The sequence below is a fragment of the Crinia signifera genome, chromosome 7 (assembly GCF_055691185.1).
Source record: "Crinia signifera chromosome 7, ASM5569118v1, whole genome shotgun sequence".
NCBI lineage: Eukaryota > Metazoa > Chordata > Amphibia > Anura > Myobatrachidae > Crinia > Crinia signifera.
The window spans coordinates 173,626,805-173,649,073 of record NC_139223.1 but is presented as its reverse complement, the minus strand read 5'-3'; the positions used below and the strand labels follow the sequence as shown (position 1 = coordinate 173,649,073).

Here is a 22,269-nt window from a genome sequence, read left to right as displayed (position 1 = left end):
AATAAGCTGCCTGCCATGTTCTGATTTGCGCAGAAGTAATCATGAGACAGATAGCTGGCATTGCACGCCCCCCCCCCCCCCCCCCCCCTGGACCTGCTGGGCTCTGAGCAGCAGTCCGCGGGGGGGAATGCAATCAGAGGTGGCTCTGTCCCTTTCACAATCAGCCAGCTGCATTCTTGTCGTCAGATCCTTCGGCAAAGATATGGATTCGCTGCCAGACTGGAGCACAAAAGGCTAGCGGGGATGTAATTGCTCCATGCAGAACGACACAGCTCAGAGAATTGCTTGAGCAGAGCCGGTGGGGTGTTGTGCTGGGGAGGTAATTGGACAGACACGATTAGTTCCCTATTTAGTGACAGGCCGACCAATGCAATAAATAAGCTGCAATCAGGAATGGAGACAGGTGAGGAAGGTGCCGCATCATTCATGAGCCCAGTGATTATTGTAGACAGGACGCAGAAGACGCGTCACTATAAATGGATGTTCTAGGTCATGTTGGCTGTTTGCGCAGTATGCTATGTAAGGTATTAAAAATGATTTCATTCTTATCAAGTCCTCACCTACATACACGTTTGCTGTACATCTTCCTGCTGCTGCATATAAAGGGGTATCCCTCTGGCCACACATTGGGAGAGGGGTGATACAGGGACGTATCTACACCTTGGCCAGGATGGTACTTGCCAGGGGTACTGGCTGAGGAAAGGCATTGCTTGTGACCCAGGGTTAGAATCATATAGTAGTGGCAATACCTGGTGTTCCAGCTGGGGCAGTGCCTGACCAGGGGATTTGCACAGCAGGCAGGCAGACAGGAGCCACTGTTTCCAGCACCCCACTACTCTGATGTCTTGAGCTATACTTTATTTTGAATTTCTTCACTGCTGTTCGGTGCGGTGCTGGACACTGCTGTCTGGCTCCCATCCTTGGACTGGCCATGCCCTGCTGATGTCTCCACTTAAGTAAACTTGGGTGTGATAAGGATTACTATTTGGTCATAATGTGTAAGGGGCTGTACAACTGTGTGGCATGATGTGTACAAGGCACAACTGTTTGGCATGATGTGTAAGGGGCACTACAACTGTGTGGCATAATGTGAACTGTACGAGGTACAACTGTGTGACCTGATATGTAAGGGGCACTAGTACTATGTAGCATATAAGGACTGTATTGAGTAACATTAATAAGGGCCTCTAGTGTGTGGCATAATGGGAATAAGGGAAGCGACGGGCAGCGTTTAACTGTTCCAGGTATTCGCAGCCTATCCAACAGGTCTGAATAAAACCCTTTATTCGACCGCTTCTCCCGAAAACTGTCTTTTAATAAATTCCAGAGAAAATAAGATACCTCATTGTCACAGTAAGGAATCTAGTTTTTCTGGGGCACGTTGTGTCTTCTTGCCCCTAAAAGTTGACTACAACGACATAAAGATGGACAGCGTCAGCTTTGTCCTATTATTGATCCTGTACTTGTAGGACTCCCGTTGAGTTATTCTGTGCCACCGCTGATTCCTACTCTACTTGGCCTTCATTTCAAAACCGTGATCACTTTAGTCCATCTTCCAAATCCACCATTGAGAGCTAGGGAAGGCGCACATCCCCGAAACACAGGGTCTTGCTAATTAATATCATTTTTCGTTTTCCAGATCGATCTTGAGAGCAACGGTGGTCTTATTCAGAAGCTCCCATCTATCCTCGAAGATGACGAATTTGAAGATGATGAAAAGTGTCCCTTGCCGGTTACCCCAAAAGGCCTGGGCTCCAGCGAGTCCTCTTTAAAACTGCCTAAAGCATGCAATTCCCCAATGCTATCCCCGTTGACACCGCGGTCTTTTAAAACCCCCACCAAGAGGGTAGACAAGAGCTTTGGGGACCTCCTAGGTGGAAGCGAGAAGGGCAAGTTTCCGGCTGGAGATGTGGGGAGACCTTGCAAACTTCAGCTTCCTGCTTTCAGCCTCCACGTTCCACCAGTGCTGAGCCCCAGGTACGTGGACTCCAGTGTAAAGGCCTCGTGGTTTTCATGTATGTCTGTAGGGGCCAGGGATATTACCGTTCTGGGATTTACAAAGATTCTGGTTTTAGTAAATATCTGTGTAGTCCCTACTTCTTAAAATGATAGTGAATCCTGTAGACCATCTGAGGAACTACAACCAACCAATAGATTTACATTTGTGTCACATATGAGACAGAATTACTGCTGGATGGTACCATATTGGTATGTTTTTTTCTGTCTAAGATACGAGCTGGAAATGGGTTCAGTTTTATTTCCCAACAGTCTAAATCCTATTGGTCAAAATCCTGACAACCATTGGTCGATGGTCAAAATGTCAACATGGTCAAAACACCTGCATTTAAATTGTCGATAGGTCAAAAAGAAGACATGTTGTTTTCAATTGTTTTGGGTGTCGACATAGGTTGATATGGACACCATATACATGTAATGCTGCGCTCACCATGCGTCGGGCAGTATTATCTCCCACTGGGATTGTGTCGGTTTCAAAACAAAAATCACAAAAAAACGTATTATCTTTTTGACCTGTCAACATTTTAATCGTCGGCATTTCAACCCTGTCGGGATTTTGACCTTGTCGTTTTTTTGACCATATACTGTACCTCATGGCATCTATATTGGCCTTGATTGTGATGTCATTTTTCAATTTTAAGCAGTGGTTGAACAGCTGAAGGGAGATTTGCCACTCGAACCCAGTAGCGATTGGGTAGCGTGACATAAATGTCATTTCACCCACCCAAGACCCACTTACTAACAAATACAGGACAACAGGAGCATGTACATTCATGAGGTTGTCTTGTTTGTGGCTTCTGGCGGTGAAGACCCCCCGGCATGCTCAGAAGTGGAAGCCTCTTTCATGATGCACAGTCAATGTATGGACTCCTCCTGCCCCTGTGCCAGCCTATACGGATGCCCGTAGGAGCAGAGCTGGAGCCTACAGTGTTGGACTGGCATTGTGCTATATGGCTTCATTCACTGCTTGGAAGACATAGACGATACGAGACACGGTTACCAGGTCGACAGGCCTTAGTTTGACACCTGAAATAGGTGGACAGGTTTGGAAGGTTGACAATGGCAAGGTCGACAATGAAAAGGTCGACATGATTTTCTAAAAAAAAAAATTGGGACGACATGTGCAGACGTGATATTTCATGCCCTAACATCCACTATGGCGTGGTGGCTGAAAAAAAATAGTGTGCCGAAGCAAGTGGAAGCGTTATACTTTGACAGGGTCCATATCGACTATGTCGACATTCGGGACAAAAAAAGGGAAAAACTGATGTTGATCTTTTCACTATCGACCTTCCCATTGTCGACCTAACGCTTGTGTCCACCTTCCAACCCTGTCCATCTTAGCCATGTCGACATATATTAGGTGTCTACCTAAGCTCGGCTGACCTTCAGTTGTCGACCCAATGTACGTTGACCTTAATAGGGTCGACACAATGACCCATACCGATACGTATTTAGTTCTGACTATAATATAAATCTAGTGGAAATTGCAGTATATGGTGAGAACAGGAGGCGTCATAGTCAACAGCAACAAGTGCAATGACTTCAGCTTCCGAATCCAATAAACTTGAGATGTCGCACTGATGTGCCTCATTACCCGCTGTTGTAATGGGCCCGCTGTTGTAATGCTGTTATCGGGCCCGCTGTTGTAATGCTGTTATCGGGGCCCGCTGTTGTAATGCTGTTATCGGGGCCCGTTGTTGTAACGCTGTTATCGGGGCCCGTTGTTGTAACGCTGTTATCGGGGCCCGTTGTTATAACGCTGTTATCAGGGCCCGTTGTTGTAACGCTTCAAAAGTGACAGCGGCAATCCGCTCGCCATAGGCTGCACTGCGGCTGCGCACACCGCGCTATGGGGCGCATTTATTAAGCCTGGAAGCCTGGGAGCCCGGAACGTAATAACGCAGCTTCCAATCAGCCCCTAACTGTCAAGCTTCAGGCTGGGGTTGAAAATGGCAGTTATTGGCTGCTGCATTATTACCTTCCACTGTTTCATGTTTATTAGGTTGACATGCGTTCAGTCGACACCTGAAATAGGTCAACATGCCTAAGGTCGACAGTGTTGAAAGGTCGACATGACAGGTGGTATTTCATACCCTACCATCCACTAGGGCGCGGAGGGAGAATAGAATAGTGTGCCAAGCGCACTGAGGCACCGTGCCCGAAGCATGGCGAGCTTTTAAAAAATGAAAAGAGGCGACGCTTCCCAACCAATGAGAATGCTGCGCACATCCCCAAGAACATAAAGAAGGGAGAGAAGCTTAGACGGGGGGAACATTCTATTGGCAGTGATCCCAGTTACCGTCTCGCTTGGTTATTGATCGCGTACAGGAGGAAGCCGGCAGATGTACTCTCAATATTTTATGATCTATCCCAGTCTTACCGTTTTGATCTCTTTGGTTAAAGTAAACTCCGAACGTAAACATCGTTCCTGAATGATTATTTTATCTTACTTTTTGGGTGTTGTTGGAAGTTGAGAAAGTTCCGTATTTAACTTTATTTCATCTGAGTAGAGAGCCAGCTTGTATCTGCTGAATTATTCACCTAATAATAGAGAGAGGCTCGCAGCCGACCAGCAGATGTGAGGATCAGTATGCGCAGGGCGCAGGGAGGCGGCCGCCAGGAGGGAGATGCACGACTGAGTGGGATGAATATTTATGTGTATTTGTTTATGTTCTGTGCTGGCACCAATGCCCCTGACATACAGAATGTACAATACTGTACATGACATCGGAGAAGGGGGGAGGACGGTGCAACGAAGCTGGTTATTATTTACAATGAGTTTGACTGAATAACTTGGGTACGTGCTTGTGTGTTGGGAGTGTTGGCAGTACGGACGGTGTAATCGTTAGTATTACTGTCTCACAGCACTGAGGTCATGGGTTCTATCCCCACCATGTGTTATATATACGGGGCAGTACGGACGGTGTAATGGTTATAGCATTACTGCCTCACAGCGCTGAGGTCATGGGTTCTATCCCCACCATGTGTTATATATACGGGGCAGTACGGATGGTGTAATGGTTAGCATTACTGCCTCGCAGCGCTGAGGTCATGGGTTCTATCCCCACCATGTGTTATATATACGGGGCAGTACGGACGGTGTAATGGTTAGCATTACTGCCTCACAGCACTGAGGTCATGGGTTCTATTCCCCACCATGTGTTATATATACGGGGCAGTACGGATGGTGTAATGGTTAGCATTACTGCCTCACAGCGCTGAGGTCATGGGTTCTATCCCCACCATGTGTTATATATACAGGGCAGTACAGACGGTGTAATGGTTAGCATTACTGCCTCACAGCGCTGAGGTCATGGGTTCTATTCCCACCATGTGTTATATATACGGGGCAGCACGGACGGTGTAATGGTTAGCATTACTGCCTCACAGCACTGAGGTCATGTGTTCTATCCCCACCATGTGTTGTATATACAGGGCAGTACAGACGGTGTAATGGTTAGCATTACTGCCTCACAGCACTGAGGTCATGGGTTCTATTCCCCACCATGTGTTATATATACAGGGCAGTACGGATGGTGTAATGGTTAGCATTACTGCCTCACAGCACTGATGTCATGGGTTCTATTCCCACCATGTGTTATATATACGGGGCAGTACGGATGGTGTAATGGTTAGCATTACTGCCTCACAGCGCCGAGGTCATGGGTTCTTTTCCCACCATGTGTTATATATACGGGGCAGTATGGACGGTGTAATGGTTACATTACTGCCTCACAGCGCTGAGGTCATGGGTTCTATCCCCACCATGTGTTATATATATGGGGCAGTACGGATGGTGTACCGGTTAGCATTACTGCCTCACAGCGCTGAGGTCATGGAATCTATCCCCACCATGTGTTATATATACAGGGCAGTACTGATTGTGTAATGGTTAGCATTACTGCCTTACAGCGCTGAGATCATGGGTTCTATCCCCACCATGTGTTATATATACGGGGCAGCACGGACGGTGTAATGGTTAGCATTACTGCCTCACAGCGCTGAGGTCATGGGTTCTATCCCCACCATGTGTTGTATATACAGGGCAGTACGGTAGGTGTAATGGTTAGCATTACTGCCTCACAGCACTGAGGTCATGGGTTCTATCCCCACCATGTGTTATATATACGGGGCAGTACGGATGGTGTAATGGTTACATTACTGCCTCACAGCGCTGAGGTCATGGGTTCTATCCCTACCATGTGTTATATATACGGGGCAGTACGGATGGTGTAATGGTTACATTACTGCCTCACAGCGCTGAGGTCATGGGTTCTATCCCCACCATGTGTTATATATATGGGGCAGTACGGATGGTGTAATGGTTAGCATTGATGCCTCACAGCGCTGAGGTCATGGTTTCTATCCCTACCATGTGTTATATATACGGGGCAGTACGGACGGTGTAATGGTTACATTACTGCCTCACAGCGCTGAGGCCATGGGTTCTATCCCCACCATGTGTTATATATACAGGGCAGTACGGATGATGTAATGGTTAGCATTACTGCCTCACAGCGCTGAGATCATGGGTTCTATCCCCACCATGTGTTATATATACGGGGCAGCACGGACGGTGTAATGGTTAGCATTACTGCCTCACAGCGCTGAGGTCATGGGTTCTATCCCCACCATGTGTTGTATATACAGGGCAGTACGGTAGGTGTAATGGTTAGCATTACTGCCTCACAGCACTGAGGTCATGGGTTCTATCCCCACCATGTGTTATATATACGGGGCAGTACGGATGGTGTAATGGTTACATTACTGCCTCACAGCGCTGAGGTCATGGGTTCTATCCCTACCATGTGTTATATATACGGGGCAGTACGGATGGTGTAATGGTTACATTACTGCCTCACAGCGCTGAGGTCATGGGTTCTATCCCCACCATGTGTTATATATATGGGGCAGTACGGATGGTGTAATGGTTAGCATTGATGCCTCACAGCGCTGAGGTCATGGTTTCTATCCCTACCATGTGTTATATATACGGGGCAGTACGGACGGTGTAATGGTTACATTACTGCCTCACAGCGCTGAGGCCATGGGTTCTATCCCCACCATGTGTTATATATACAGGGCAGTACGGATGATGTAATGGTTAGCATTACTGCCTCACAGCGCTGAGATCATGGGTTCTATCCCCACCATGTGTTATATATACGGGGCAGCACGGACGGTGTAATGGTTAGCATTACTGCCTCACAGCGCTGAGGTCATGGGTTCTATCCCCACCATGTGTTGTATATACAGGGCAGTACGGTAGGTGTAATGGTTAGCATTACTGCCTCACAGCACTGAGGTCATGGGTTCTATCCCCACCATGTGTTATATATACGGGGCAGTACGGATGGTGTAATGGTTACATTACTGCCTCACAGCGCTGAGGTCATGGGTTCTATCCCCACCATGTGTTATATATACGGGGCAGTACGGATGGTGTAATGGTTACATTACTGCCTCACAGCGCTGAGGTCATGGGTTCTATTCCCACCGTGTGTTATATATACGGGGCAGTACGGATGGTGTAATGGTTACATTACTGCCTCACAGTACTGAGGTCATGGGTTCTATCCCCACCATGTATTATATATACAGGGCAATACGGATGGTGTAATGGTTACTGCCTCACAGCGCTGAGGTCATGGGTTGTATCCCCACCATGTGTTATATATACAGGGCAGTACGGATGGTGTAATGGTTAGCATTACTGCCTCACAGTACTGAGGTCATGGGTTCTATCCCCACCATGTGTTATATATACAGGGCAGTACAGATGGTGTAATGGTTAGCATTAGTGCCTCACAGCACTGAGGTCATGGGTTCTATCCCCACCATGTGTACGGATGGTGTAATGGTTAGCATTACTGCCTCACAGCGCCTCACAGCGCTGAGGTCATGGGTTCTATTCCCACCATGTGTTATATATACAGGGCTGCACAGATGGTGTAATGGTTAGCGTTACTGCCTCACAACACTGAGGTCATGGGTTCCATTCCCAACATGGCCCTAACTGTGCGAAGTTTGTATATTCTCCCCGTGCTTGCGTGGGTTTCCTCTGGGTACTCCGGTTTCCTCCCACAATCCAAAAATATACAGGTAGGTTATTTGGCTCCTAACAAAAAAAATTATCCCTAGAATGTATGTGTGTGCGTGTACATGTGGTACGGAATATAGATTGTAAGCTCCACTGGGGCAGGGACTGATCTGAGTGTTCTCTCATGGGACTGATCAGCTATAGTGTCATGGGGAAATGTATCAAATCTTAGAAACGGATAAAGTGGAGAAGTTGTCCAATCGGTTTTAAGCTATCATTTATCAAGTACAGTCAATAATATGACATTTAGAAGCTGATTGGTAAGTATGGGCATTTACTTATTATTTATTTATTTATTTACAGTGTCTTATATAGCGCAGCGGATTCCGTTACAGCGTCTTATATAGTGCAGCAGATTCCGTTACAGTGTCTTATATAGCGCAGCAGATTCAGTTACAGTTTCTTATATAGCGCAGCAGATTCCGTTACAGTGTCTTATATTGCGCAGCAGATTCCGTTTCCATCTAGCTGGTGCACAGGTGCAGTCATTACCAACTGTCACATTTCCCAGACCACCTAGCTGGAGCACAGGTGCAGTCATTACTAACTTCTCACATTTCCCAGACCACCTGGCTGGTGCACAGGTGCAGTCATTACTAACTGTCACATTTCCCAGACCACCTAGCTGGAGCACAGGTGCAGTCATTACTAACTTCTCACATTTCACAGACCACCTGGCTGGTGCACAGGTGCAGTCATTACTAACTGTCACATTTCCCAGACCACCTAGCTAGTGCACAGGTGCAGTCATTACTAACGGTCACATGTCCCAGACCATCTAGCTGGCGTACAGGTGCAGTCATTACTGTCACATTTTCAAACATGTTCTGCATTCATTCCTAACCGACACATTCTGCAGATCCACTGATAACCTGGAAAACATGGACTTTGGGTAAATCTTGGACCAGTTTTGCCACACTTGCTCTCAGATTTGATACATATAGCTAGTAGTCGCACTCCCAGCTCGCTCTCCTCCAGTCTGTCCTCACTGACCTCCCACACTCCCAGCTCGCTCCCCTCCAGTCTGTCCTCACTGACCTCCCACACTCCCAGCTCGCTTCCCTCCAGTCTGTCCTCACTGGCCTCCCGCACTCCCAGCTTGCTCCCCTCCAGTCTGTCCTCACTGGTCTCCCACACTACCAGCTCGCTCCCTTCCAGTCTGTCCTCACTGGCCTCCCACACTACCAGCTCGCTCCCCTCCAGTCTGTCCTCACTGGCCTCCCGCACTCCCAGCTTGCTCCCCTCCAGTCTGTCCTCACTGGTCTCCCACACTACCAGCTTGCTCCCCTCCAATCTGTCCTCACTGGCCTCCCGCACTCCCAGCTTGCTCCCCTCCAGTCTGTCCTCACTGGCCTCCCACACTGCCAGCTCGCTCCCCTCCAGTCTGTCCTCATTGGCCTCCCACACTGCCAGCTCGCTCCCCTCCAGTCTGTCCTCACTGGTCTTCTGCGCTACCAGCTCGCTCCCCTCCAGTCTGTCCTCACTGGTCTTCTGCGCTACCAGCTCGCTCCCCTCCAATCTGTCCTTATCTCTGCAGCCAGGCTTATGTTCCTCTCCTGCCGCTCTACTCCTGACAAGCCCCTTCAAGAAAATCTGCACTGGCTCCCATTCCCCTACAGAATCCTCTCCCTCACATCCAAGGCCCTCTCTAACTCTACTGCTCCTTACACTTCCAACTTAATTTCCCCAAACATTCCCTACCGCTCTCACCGGACGGCCAATGACCATCGCTTTCCTTCTACCTCTGGTAGTTATTTTCTCACTCAGTGTGCAATTGGGATACAAAATGTTTTTTTTCCTAGACAGAATTACCCCTCCCTTTTGGCACCTGAATGACACCCCTCTTATTGAGCAGCTTACCAACAAAAGTGTTGTACACTGCAGCCATTGCGCATATCCAAGATTTTGCCCATGCTGCCCACTTTACTGGAATGAGCTCCCTCGCTTTATTAAATTCTCCCTGACCTTGCAAAGCTTCAAATGGGCACAGAAAATCCACCTGTTCATCAAAGCGTACCTTCCTGCATAACCTCGTACCAAGGCTATTTTCCTCATGTCTCCCCCTCCCTCTAGACTGTAAGCTCCTTGGAGCAGGGTAGGGGGCACCAAATCCATGCCTGGCTTATGACCCCATGAGGTCTAATCCTGCCCCTTGGCGTAAGATTCAGTCAGAGAGATTGCTGGACTCTTCAGGGATTCAGGGCATTTGCTGATGATAAAGGAAGTCTCTCTGACAATCAGGGAGAGTTGTTAAGTCTGCAACACACACTGCGTCATTAATGATCAAACATAATTATTGTTATTGCCTCCAGGGGGCATCAGAGAGGTGCTCTGTAGCCAGTATCTGCTCTGTTTATAGGATACCTGAATTGCAGCACAATGTAGGTGTGATCCTATATAACGCACAAGCAGGGGCGTAACTTTGTATTCGTAGGCCCCATAGCAAAACTTTGTACAGGCCCCCTATTCAGCAACTGATGGTGATAAATGTATGTAAAACTAGACAGTAAAGATGGGCCCCCTTCAGCTCCGGCCCCATAGCAGCTGCACCCCCTGCACCTATGGTAGTTACGCCCTTGCACACAAGTGTCTGTCATACTGCAGGGTGCACATACAGTACATGGGTTACTTATCCCTCTCACCGCTGGTCCCCGCAGCTTTTCTCAGCCCTTCCTCTGACAGGATTATGTCTCCTTTGATCTTTTGTTATAAGTTGGATATAAGGAGACATCAAAGCTATTTTGTCTCACCACATTCTTTTATCTTGTGGGCCTGTTTTCACATACAAAAAGCAGTGTGTCCCATTGAAGTTAGGGACAGTGGCCCAAAAACAAGCACCCTACGGCAAGTATTGAAATCAGGTTATGTGACGGGATTTGCAGAAACAACTCAAAATATGATCAGTCCCCACCTGCTTCATTTAAGTTCAATATTGTACTCTGCAGAGAGGACATTTGTATTTGCACTTGCCCATTCATTGCCCAGCCTGAGGTCCTCCCAGAGCACTAGGCAAATATGTTAGCCACATAGATGTCCAAGTCCGGAGTTCTGCCTTTTTATATGCTAGGGATCTGCTCCTACATCCAATCTCTGTCTTCACAGCTCCCTCTGTCCATAAACAGGAAGTTTAAAACAGATCGTTTTGGTTTCACTTTCTGTTGAGTAATTTGCTCAGTCGAGTGGCCTCTAGCGGTGACTGGTGGTACAACACATAGAAAATTGAGGAGGATTTACTCTATATATATATATATATATATATATATATATATATATATATATATATATATATATATATATATTGTGATTTGCTCGTTATTAGAGCCTTATTGTGCACACATGTCGAATGAAAGTGTCTGGATGGCTTCTTTATCCAGTCCATGCGCAGTGTGACTGCAGTATAACGACGCATGTACGGAAAGTTCCTCGGTCTTCAATGTTGTGGTGAAATTTTTATGGCTATTGCTGTCCTTAAAAATAGAACTATCATTAATGATGAATAGTGGGAGCTGGATTTATCATACGCAGTGTGTTTTCAAGAGACTTGTTGATAATTGGGTCCCTTTATTTTTAAAGTAACAGCTCTTTGAGGGGGGTTCTCTTTCTTGTATCACCCTTACATAGGGGGTTATTTTGGTTCAAAACCATGTGCACTGCAGGTGGGGCAGATGTTACTTGTGCAGAGAGAATTAGATTTAGGTGGGGTTTTACTTCAAGTGAGATCTATATTGCAGTGTAAAAATAATGCAGCCAGTATTTACCGTGCACAGAAACAAAATAACTCACAATTCTCTCTGCACATTTTACATCTGCCCCCCTGCAGTGCACATGGTTTTGTCCATCTAAGAAGGAATTTGTCAGAAAGAGTGAACCAAAATAACCCCCATAGGGAGGGACACTAGTGTATCTATAATGAGTGCAAGATGTCCGTGGGGTCCCACATTCTTTACCCATTTACTAATACTTACCGCTCTGTTGGTCCATCGTTGGCTGCAGAGATCCCATCACTGGGAAGATGGCCACCACACCAGCCATTTTTTCGATGATTCGCTCATGCGGAAAAAGGGTGTCACCAGGAAAGAGGCACGAGCGCCATGTCAGATTCTACTGCACCACAGGAGAGGTGGGGGCCCAATCACATCCTGTGCGTGGACCCCCTATTCTCTTATAACACCACTGGGGAGGAGTGTAGGAAGACTGTAGTACAGTAGGTATAGAGCAGACCATGTGCAGGTAAGGATAACAACACATAGGCAGTTACGTCAATGCCGGTTAGGGGATCAGCAGTCATGCACTCCTCTACTGTTTAACCCATGATAAATCCCTGTGGCCTCAATTTTTCAGCAGCTCTGCATGTTGTGGTGGGGGAAGTACAGTAAATACGCAATTGCACATAGGCCATACTTACCGACTTTGTGCTGGGGGGGTCCAGCCGCCGGGAGTAAAAAGGGGTGGGGAGGGTGCGGAGCCACATGGGCGGCTACTCGTTGCTGGGGGCATGGCCAGAGCGATAGCACTGTTTTAGCCACGCCCCGACGTGCAATGCCGTTTTTTATGGCATTGCACTGCGGTGGGCGGGGCTAAAACAGCGCAATTCCCGTAATTTGACCCGCGGACCCCCCCACCAAGGGGGGGCATGGGTGCTCGGGTCCCAGTAGCCAGGCGGTTTTTGCAACCCTGACATAGGCTTTTAACAAAACTGCTGCGGACTGTGAGAGTAAAGGTGCCCATACATGGTACAATTATTGTATGCAATTTGTATGCCCTTCTGCTCCACGGGATATAATTGTACCGTGTATGGGCACCTTAAGACTGGACAGATTATTGCACTTGCACGCTTTATATATGCAAATTGTAGGGGGATGGTAAATACTCTATTTAAAAGCAAAATGTATGTGTGTGTTTATAGCTGAGCTGTGGTCAGATTTCCCGTGGTTATAATGACAAGATTTTAAACTCAACTCCCAAACGCACAATATTTCACAAATGTCTAATTACTCGGTGCAAAAACCATAAACTCTAATTACTCCAGCAGCAGAGTACGACAGAACTCATTGTGGGTGGTTTCCATAACTACCAAGGAGAAAACCATTCCGCCAGTAAATACAGACTGAGCGTTTCCAGTATAGGAAAATTACCAGACGTGATACCAGAATGAGAGGTGCCTTTATGTGACCGTTCCATCTTCTGGCTCAGGGTCATTTAATCAAATACTGCAGATTGTCTCCTACAGAGCTCCGGAGACAACACAGAGAAAATGATAGACGGAATCTTATTGGTTGCTAAGGGCAACACCACTTATTTTAATTTTTAGAAGCTTTAGTAAATGTACCCCCTACATAAGCACCATCCTTTAATGAACTACTCTTGATCTGGAAGTTATTTCTTTGTGTACTATAGTAAATGTCATTTATTTTAGTAACAAATAAGGATATATACTTAAATTTAAATGTAAGTTGTTCACATAGGGAATCCTGGTCCGAAAAATCGGCAGTTCCCTTCAATATAGGAATATGAAATGTATGTAGCTCCCGTAACGTAGGTTTTTGTGGTTATAAAAACGACAAATTTTTTTTTCCAGTTTTTTTTAACTTTTGTATTTAACGTTTTCATCTATTGCCAAAATTAGAAACACATTGATCAATATCGGACCCTCCAGCAATCCAGCGCATAACTTTATTTCGTCAATAAACACTATAAAATGCAAAAAAAAGGGGAATAACTGTTTATCGCGCTGACTGTGCGTCCAATCTTCCAGTTGTGGCTTGTTTGTTTTATTGATCATGACGGTCATGCCCAAGCAGAGCAAGTTAAGCTTGAGAAAACTGCTAAACCCAACCAAAGTACTTGGGGTCTAATTCAGACCTGCATATATACTGAGGCTAACGCTGCAATGGCGAGCGCACGCTCACCCCCGAATGATGATGCCTCTGTTCGCAGCAGAAAAGTAGCTCAGTACTTTTCTGCTGCACAGTTTTCTCTGAATTGTGGGCGGGCGCTGACGTCATGTGACATATTCTGACCGCCCCGAACAGGCCGGGGAATGCCTGCGTTCCCTGGGGCCCGCCCACTGTTTTAGTGGGCACATCATGAAAGGCCACCCTGGAACGATCCCTGGCTGCCAATAATTATGCAAACGCCCCGGCGAGTAAAAATCTCGACAAAGGCGTTCGCACCTGCGCAGACCACCACCATCAAAAGCAGGGTGAAACGCGGACCCAAATGAAAGGTTATGAATCTGCCCCTTGTGTGATGCTAAGTGCCATTTAGACCCAGGTGTCTGTGAGTTGAAATACCAGTGCCTCCAGCTCTTAGTTCCCCATTGGAGCAACAATTGAATTGCTCCGATGGGCTCTATCTAGTGGCTGCTGGTGCGATAAACAATTGAATGGCTCCGTTGTTCTCTATCTAGTGGCTGCTGGTGCGATATACAATTGAATTGCTCCGTTCGTCTCTATCTAGTGACTGCTGGTGCGATAAACAATTGAATCGCTTGGTTCGTCTCTATCTAGTGACTGCTGGTGCGATAAACAATTGAATTGCTCCATTGGGCTCTATCTAGTGGCTGCTGGTGCGATAAACAATTAAACTGCTCTTTTGGGCTCTATCTAGTGGCTGCTGGTGCGATAAACAATTGAATTGCTCCATTGGTCTCTAACTAGTGGCTGCTGGTGCAATAAACAATTGAATGGCTCCGTTGTGCTCTATCTAGTGGCTGCTGGTGTGAAAAACAATTGAATTGCTCTGTTGGTCTCTTACTAGTGGCTGCTGGTGCAATAAACAAATGAATTGCTCCGTTGGGCTCTATCTAGTGGCTGCTGGTGCGATAAACAATTAAACTGCTCTTTTGGGCTCTATCTAGTGGCTGCTGGTGCGATAAACAATTGAATTGCTCCGTTGGTCTCTAACTAGTGGCTGCTGGTGCGATAAACAATTAAACTGCTCTTTTGGGCTCTATCTAGTGGCTGATGGTGCGATAAACAATTGAATTGCTCCGTTGGTCTCTAACTAGTGGCTGCTGGTGCGATAAACAATTTAATTGCTCTGTTGGGCTCTATCTAGTCCCTGCTGGTGCGATTACCAATTTCATTAGCTTTTTTAAATATCTCCCCATTTGTGCGTTAATAAGTGTTCTGGTCCTACCAGTCTGTTATAATTGGACACAGGTGTGTGTGTGTGTGTGTGTGTTTAGCTATCTATCCATGCATCCTCTATCTACACAAGATTGTCAATTGAACTTGAATTGCTTTCCAGAAACTTTTTTTCCATTTCAATCTTGCTACTTTCTATAAATAATTAGAGAATAATTCCCTGTAGCTGCGGAGCTGTAACAGACTCTGGTTTCCGCCTCCGCCACAGAAGAGATTGTGCAGCTTCCAGTCACTTAGGGTCTTATTATATAGAGCTTAGCTATGTAAATACTGTATGATAATGCCGTTACCAGGCGTATAGCGCAGCATGGAGTGGCAGAACCTCTATGTACAGTGTGTGTAATAGGAGACGCACAGAACATTGGTTTTCCCTTCTGTTAACAGGCGGAATGTTTTCATTTGTTTTCTTCTGGGCCAGAATATGTAAATGGCATTATAGCATTGTGTAGTCTGGTGATTGGTAATGTGTTCCGCAGACATTTTTCAATGTAAGATCCTGCCATTTCTGTTAAGGTCCATACACACTGTACAATTTTTTTTGACCAACTTTTTTTTGACCAATTTCGTTCATTTCGGCCATTCTGAATGAAATTGGTCAAGATATCTTTCAGTGCGTTTGCGACGAACGACGATGCGCATACCCGCCGGTTGTTCAGTCAAGATTGTTCGTCAACTTTGCGTGCAGCTCAATTTGGATATCTTTCAAAAAGAGCCTATAGACTGTAGCTCGATCTTTCGTCTGTCGTCAATATCTTTCGTCAACATCCTTCGTCAACATCCTTCGTCCAGGACACTGGGTTTAAGGGAAAAGTCTTTCAACGAAATTGGTCAAAAAAATTGTACATTGTGTATGCACCTTTAGAGCATGAGGCTTATCAATGTGGCGCTGTATTTTATTGTAGGCCCCACAGCATCATATGTGTAGGGATCTGGGGGATATGGTCATTAGGCCTTAGGTCAACAATTGAAATAGGTCAATATGGCTAAAGTCAACTGGATTAGGTCAACACAAGCATTAGGTTGACAATGGCAAGTTCAACAGTCAAAAAGTATATATGAGTTTTTCCACATTTTTTTTTTGAGCCGACGTGTGCCGACAGGCGGTATTTCATGCCCTAGGGCGTGAAGGGAGAATAGAATAGTGTGACGAGCGCAGCTTGGCACTGTGACCGAAGTATGGCGCGTGCAGCGGTACACTGATATGGTGTACATGTTGACTTGGGTCGAAATTCGGGACCAAAAAAAATGGAAAAAACTAATTTCCACCTTTTGACTGTTGAACTTGACATTTTCAACCGTATGCTTGTCGACCTTCCAACCCTGTCGACATAGTGCAGGTGCCAACCTAAGCCCTGTCATTTGTCAGACCTAATGACCCATAATGCTCATTTTCGGTGCCCCTGCTCTGCTTCCCGCCCAGCGAAGTGCAACCCGGGGGCTGCGGTGACCTTGGATGGGGAAACCCTGGGATTGCTGGGCCCTGTAGTCGCTGCGCCCCCTATAGTTCTGTCACCGCATTTATATAAGTTGGCACTAAAATGATTGCAGCTGATTGGTTCCTACAGCTCACTGGCTGCCAATTCTGGCTGCTGTGAAACAGCACATCCCAGCATGCCCTGCCACACTGTTAGTATGCCCTAACAGCAAACCGCTGGCAGGGCATACCGGGATGTGTAGTTCCATAGCAGCTGGGGGGAGGGGGGGGGGGTGGGGCTGCATGTTGAATAAGCCTGCCATAGGACCTCTCTAGTACAGGTTGCAGATTAAGTGCCCACTACCTACCAGATTTCCAGGAATGCCCAAGTCAGTTCTTCGTTTAGATCAATGTTGTAGTCATGTTTTGACTCATTGAGTTTGTTTGTTGCAGAATGTTGGAGAGTCGGTACTCTCTGAGCACACACGTTCCCAGTCTGATCCTTGTATAACTCAGCTTCTTATGTACAGGTTTGTGGATGGCATCGAGACCGAGTGCAGCTCTCCTACCACTCAGATGTTTGACTTCAGCGCCAAACAGCTAAGCCAGGAAACTTCACCCCGGTGCTCCAACTCTGGTAAGATAAAACTCCTGGTGGGTTCCGTCTCTAGGGGTCAGGTTCCAGCGTGGTCATTTCACCCCCCTCCCAAAAAAACAAACAAAAACACCTTCATATGTTCTGGCTCTTTGGTCTCTCCTCTTCCGTTGGTTCTCAAACTCAGTCCTCTGGTCACCTGGCAGGTGTGCTCTGTATCACCAACTGTTTTAAAGATCCACAGGTTACCTGGAAACCATGACCTGTGTAGGGTCCGGAGGACAGAGTTTGAGCACCACCGCTGTAGACAGTTAGGTGAGATGATCCCGGCATGCACAGCAATGAAGCCTTGCCACCCTACGCCATGCCTGTGAATAGATGCCAGGCATATACCCTGATCTCTGTTAATGACCCACTGAGGTCAATACCCACTAGAGACCTTTCATATTGCTATTATTGGCAAGGAATGTGGGTCACTGGGTACAAAAATAAAATATGACGTTCATTTGATTACATCATGGGTCCTCAAACTGCGGCACTCCAGATGTTGTGAAACTACAAATCCCAGCATGCCTTGCCACAGTTTTGCTATAAGGGAGTGTTAAAACTGTGGCAAGGCATGCTGGAATTTGTAGTTTCACAACATCTGGAGGGCCGCAGTTTGAGGACCCATGGATTACATGGCTGTCATATAGCCCATTCAGGAATTAACCTTAAATGTGGTTTTATACTTGTGCCTTGGTGATTGTGTGGAGGTTCCGCGTTACAGGCATTATGTGTTTACATTTTTTTATTTCTTTTATTGTAATGCCCAGACCGCAAGTGAGGGGGAACAGCTGGGTGGCGTCAGGAGAGCAGGGTCCGGTGTAGGTGGTGGGGGATGCGAAAAGAAGCCCATAAAAAGCTGGCCTTGGTGGTGGAAGCCCGGCAGTCCAGTGTTGATATATATGAAAATGTGGTAAAAACCCTGTGTCCGCATTTTCATATGTATCAAAAACCCTGTTTCCGCATTTTCATATGTATCAAAAACCCTGTTTCCGCATTTTCATATGTATCAAAAACCCTGTGTCCGCATTTTCATATGTATCAAAAACCCTGTGTCCGCATTTTCCGTTTGGTACATCTCAGCCATAGACACAGGACTCAGTTTATGGGAAAAATTTACCAAGATGGGAGATCTATTTCACATGGGATGTTGCTATTGGCAACCAATCAGAATCTACTTATTTATTTAGCACTTTCTAGAAGATAATCGATAGCATGTGATTGTCCATCTGAAATAGAAGTCCCATCTTAGTAACTGTTCCCCTATGTAGTCTGACAGTCTTATTCATACCTCTACATTGCAGCTGTACAGTCAGGTATAGTATGAAAAGGTGACATTCACATAAACACATAATGTAGACATTTAACACGTCGACTCGACACCAAAATGTTGACATACAGTTTTTTGCATATTTCTAGAAAAAAAAGGTCAAATATTCTGTCGACAGTTGGTTAAAATCTTGTATAACTCACGGTGCTTGGGTCAAAGGTGAGGCCAAGGCTGTTTCAGGCAGCAAGTTAAGGAAATACGTTAAGTATGCAAATGTATAAATTAATGCTAATTACTATGTTATTAGATCCTATAATGGTTCAAACCTCTGGACCTTCAGCTGTTGTTGAACTACACATCCCAGCATGCCCTGCCAAATATCTAAACTGTAGCAAGGCATGCTGGGTTGTTCAGTTTAACAACAGCTGGAGGGCCAAATGTTCTCTTACCCTGGTGTAAGGTATGTATAGAGAAAAGCACACACACACACAGACAGACACACAGACACAGACACACACACACACAACTGCTTGCAGTTCTGGGGAAGGCAGGGAGGTTGTGCCGTTACTGTGCAATGCCCCCGTTCTGCGGCTGATCGTAACTCTCCTCTTATTTACTTTGCAGCAGAAAACGCAGAAACAAGGAAAAGTATTGTGAAGCTCAACCAGGAGGTGAGTTTATTTAAAGATCCAGTGTTGAATTACATGATCAAATTAAATGTAACAATTCATTTTGAATCAGCTTTGTTAGCAAAGCAAAAAAAGCACACAACCGGGCAAAACCATGCTGCACTGCAGGTGGGGCAGATGTAACATGGGTAGAGAGAGATAGATGATCTTTCCATAGGATGCATCATTTTTGCAGACACAGGAATTATGAACAGGGACATTGGGTACTGGGGTTACATGCTCGCTGCGATGGGTTAAGTGCTAACAGTGGGACAGCGCTCTTGGAATCCGGCTCTTCCAGGTTGCGCTATACGCTTTGTGCTCAACTAACAGATGCAAGAGGTCCAGTAGGACAACCCAGTGTGGGTACATTGTACCGACCGACATAGATGTAACAACTTCTTCTCCTATAGAAAAAGCACAACTATTTCTTGTTGACCTTTGAATCATTGCGGTTCACACTGTATGAAAAGAACGGCTATGCTCAAGTAGTGATGTATTGGCTATGGAGAACGTGCATGTCCCGTAACATGGGGACGAGTTGATCTAGTTACAGTGATGACTGACTCTTGGTGGACATGTGCTGGACAGTAGCAGACATTCCTTTAGCATGTTCCCTGGTTTCTCTCCATTTGGTTATATGTTACCGTAGCAGAACCGGACGTTATTGACTACTCTTTGTGATCTTTTCATCCACAGATGATCGTCCTTTCCCAACAAGTTACACAGTTGAGTAAGGACCTCAATGAAATGCTTCATCTCCTGCGGCCCGTGATCCTCAGCAAGACCTACATTCCATCTCCCTCCATGGGCCTCCTGACACCCACCCTGAACAACACGTACAGCAACAGCAGTGGCTTCTGTAGTGGACAACAGTCCCAAGTTACCATTCCTAGTCTTGTTGGGTCATCCTGTCCTGGGCAGACAAGGGTAGATGTAGCACAACCTAACATGGCTTGGATGGAGGCCTTACCCCAGTCTACTCAGGCTAACCAGACAGAGAATCCATGCAGAGCAAACGTTCACCCTGCCCTTTCTCTGGACTCCTTCCTCAGACATTCCTGCACCCACCACAGGCAGCACAAGAACTGTGGCCCTCTGACTGTGAACCAAGCCCTATCCCCATGTCAAAGCCATTATCCCCAAACACAAATGAACCACGTGAGTCAGGTAACCCATAGCAATTCATCCCCAGTGATGACTCCTTACCCACCATCCAAAATGAGCGAAGCTCAAAAGACCAGCCCTAGTTTTACATCCAGCAGATCATTCTGTAGCCCTCAAGACACTGACCCAATAAAGGACAGAGTGGTTGACCTCTTGGGGTTGATGTCTAGAGACTACGGAGAGACAACACCTCCTGCTGCTCTAGAGCTAGTCCGTACATCATCGGGAGACTCGCAAGGAGATATCATCAGGTTTATAGACGACGAAGGTACCAATGTGTAGTAGATGAAGGATGGTGATGCCAAAGCTCTGACCAACGGGGATGTTTACCAAAGTGGAGCTCTCTGCGGCTGGACCAAGCTATTGTACGGATAACGGTTTCCCGATGACGAGAGAATGTCTGAATACTGCCAGATTTAATTTCCATTGTCACAACGCTGCTAATCAGGCAATGGGAGACACAACAATTAATGTCCATTATTTTTTCCTTTGCAAAAATGCATTTTATATATAAAAAGAAAAAAAATATAATAAACAATATTATCGAGCATGGTTTTATTGGGAAGATGCTAATTATAACATTCCAGTATACGAGGACTTGTCTATTGAAATGTATTAAAATGATTCAAGTTCCATTTGGCGATGATACCGAATTTCTATTTCAGCCGTTTAACCGTCTCAGGCCAGATCCAGTAAATAAAATGGTTACGGGGGAACAGGAGGTATTGCAGTGTGTGTGTGTGTGTGTGCGTGCAAAAAGATTCTAAGCGCATGGTGAAAATAAACAAAAACATTTCTTATAGCATGAGCTTTCTAGCAACAACTATTAGGAACACGGGAGAAAAGTTTGAGCCAGATAACAATTTAAAAAAAATCAAGTTTCTGGGTGGTTTAAATTTATTTATTTTTTTTCAATTTTTTCGAGATAAAATAAAAAAAGGACCTTATTTTTCTATATTTGCTACTGACGGTTTATACTATTTTTTTTCTTTGTCGGTCCAAAAAGGAGGCGCGACTTGTTATAACCCTTTCATTTCCAGATAGAACATCTTAAGCACATCGTCTCACAAAGGGTCGGCTGTACCCTTTGGCACGGAGAACGTGAAACAATACAAATGGGATCAAATTTTTTTTTTTTTTTTTAAGTGCATGCTGTGCGACGCATGGGGGCCTTTTCTGGGATAAGGGGTATCTCACCAGCTGGAAGAGCTTATTTATTTTTGCTTTTAATAAAGATAATGTGTTTGAAAAAAAAAAAAGTTTTTGTTTCTTGTGAATATGCTAAAGGAATTGATATTTATCACAAGGATCTGACAGAATTAGATTTTAGTTTTGCTCATTTGCACCAGAGACTTACTGTAGTTATCAGTTATAATAAATATGCCAGAGGTGGCTCCAGATGTTGGCAATGAAGAGAGGAGACAGCAAGGTCTCCTCGGAGAAAAGTCCTTTATCCAGAGATTTCCTTTAGGACAGTGGTTCTCAAACTCTGTCTTCATGGCCCCACACAGTTCACATTTTCCAGGTCACCCGACAGTTGCACTCATTACTAAAGGACACATTTTAAAATAACCACAGGTGGAGCTAATTATTTCACTTGATTCTGTGAGGAGACCTGCAAACCCTGCACTGTGTGGGGTCCTGAGGACCGACTTTGAGAACCTGTGCTTAAGGAGATAAGGGTATTTCTCAACCGTTTCCTACTTTGAGATAAGCTGTCACGAGATTTCTCCAATGCTCAGCTCAAACGTGAAAGAAGTATGTATAGCGATTGCTTATGTGAGCCTGGTCCTTATCCAACCATGATCATTAGAATGAGTATCACCATCATTCCAGTTCACTG

General features: G+C 45.8%; 1 protein-coding gene across 2 annotated transcripts in view; it reads left to right on the top strand.

The window, feature by feature from the left end:
- The window catches only part of LOC146020869 (voltage-gated delayed rectifier potassium channel KCNH8-like), a 314,377-nt gene extending 293,403 nt beyond the window's left edge, over positions 1-20,974 (top strand). For both annotated transcript variants that reach the window (XM_083154407.1, XM_083154408.1), the window contains exons 12-15: positions 1,640-1,977; positions 17,212-17,318; positions 19,216-19,262; positions 19,959-20,974. In XM_083154407.1, the coding sequence (XP_083010533.1) occupies positions 1,640-1,977; positions 17,212-17,318; positions 19,216-19,262; positions 19,959-20,708 (1,242 nt within the window). In that variant the 3' untranslated portion in view covers positions 20,709-20,974. The remainder of the gene's footprint in view (positions 1-1,639; positions 1,978-17,211; positions 17,319-19,215; positions 19,263-19,958) is intronic.
- Positions 20,975-22,269: the final 1,295 nt, after the last annotated feature.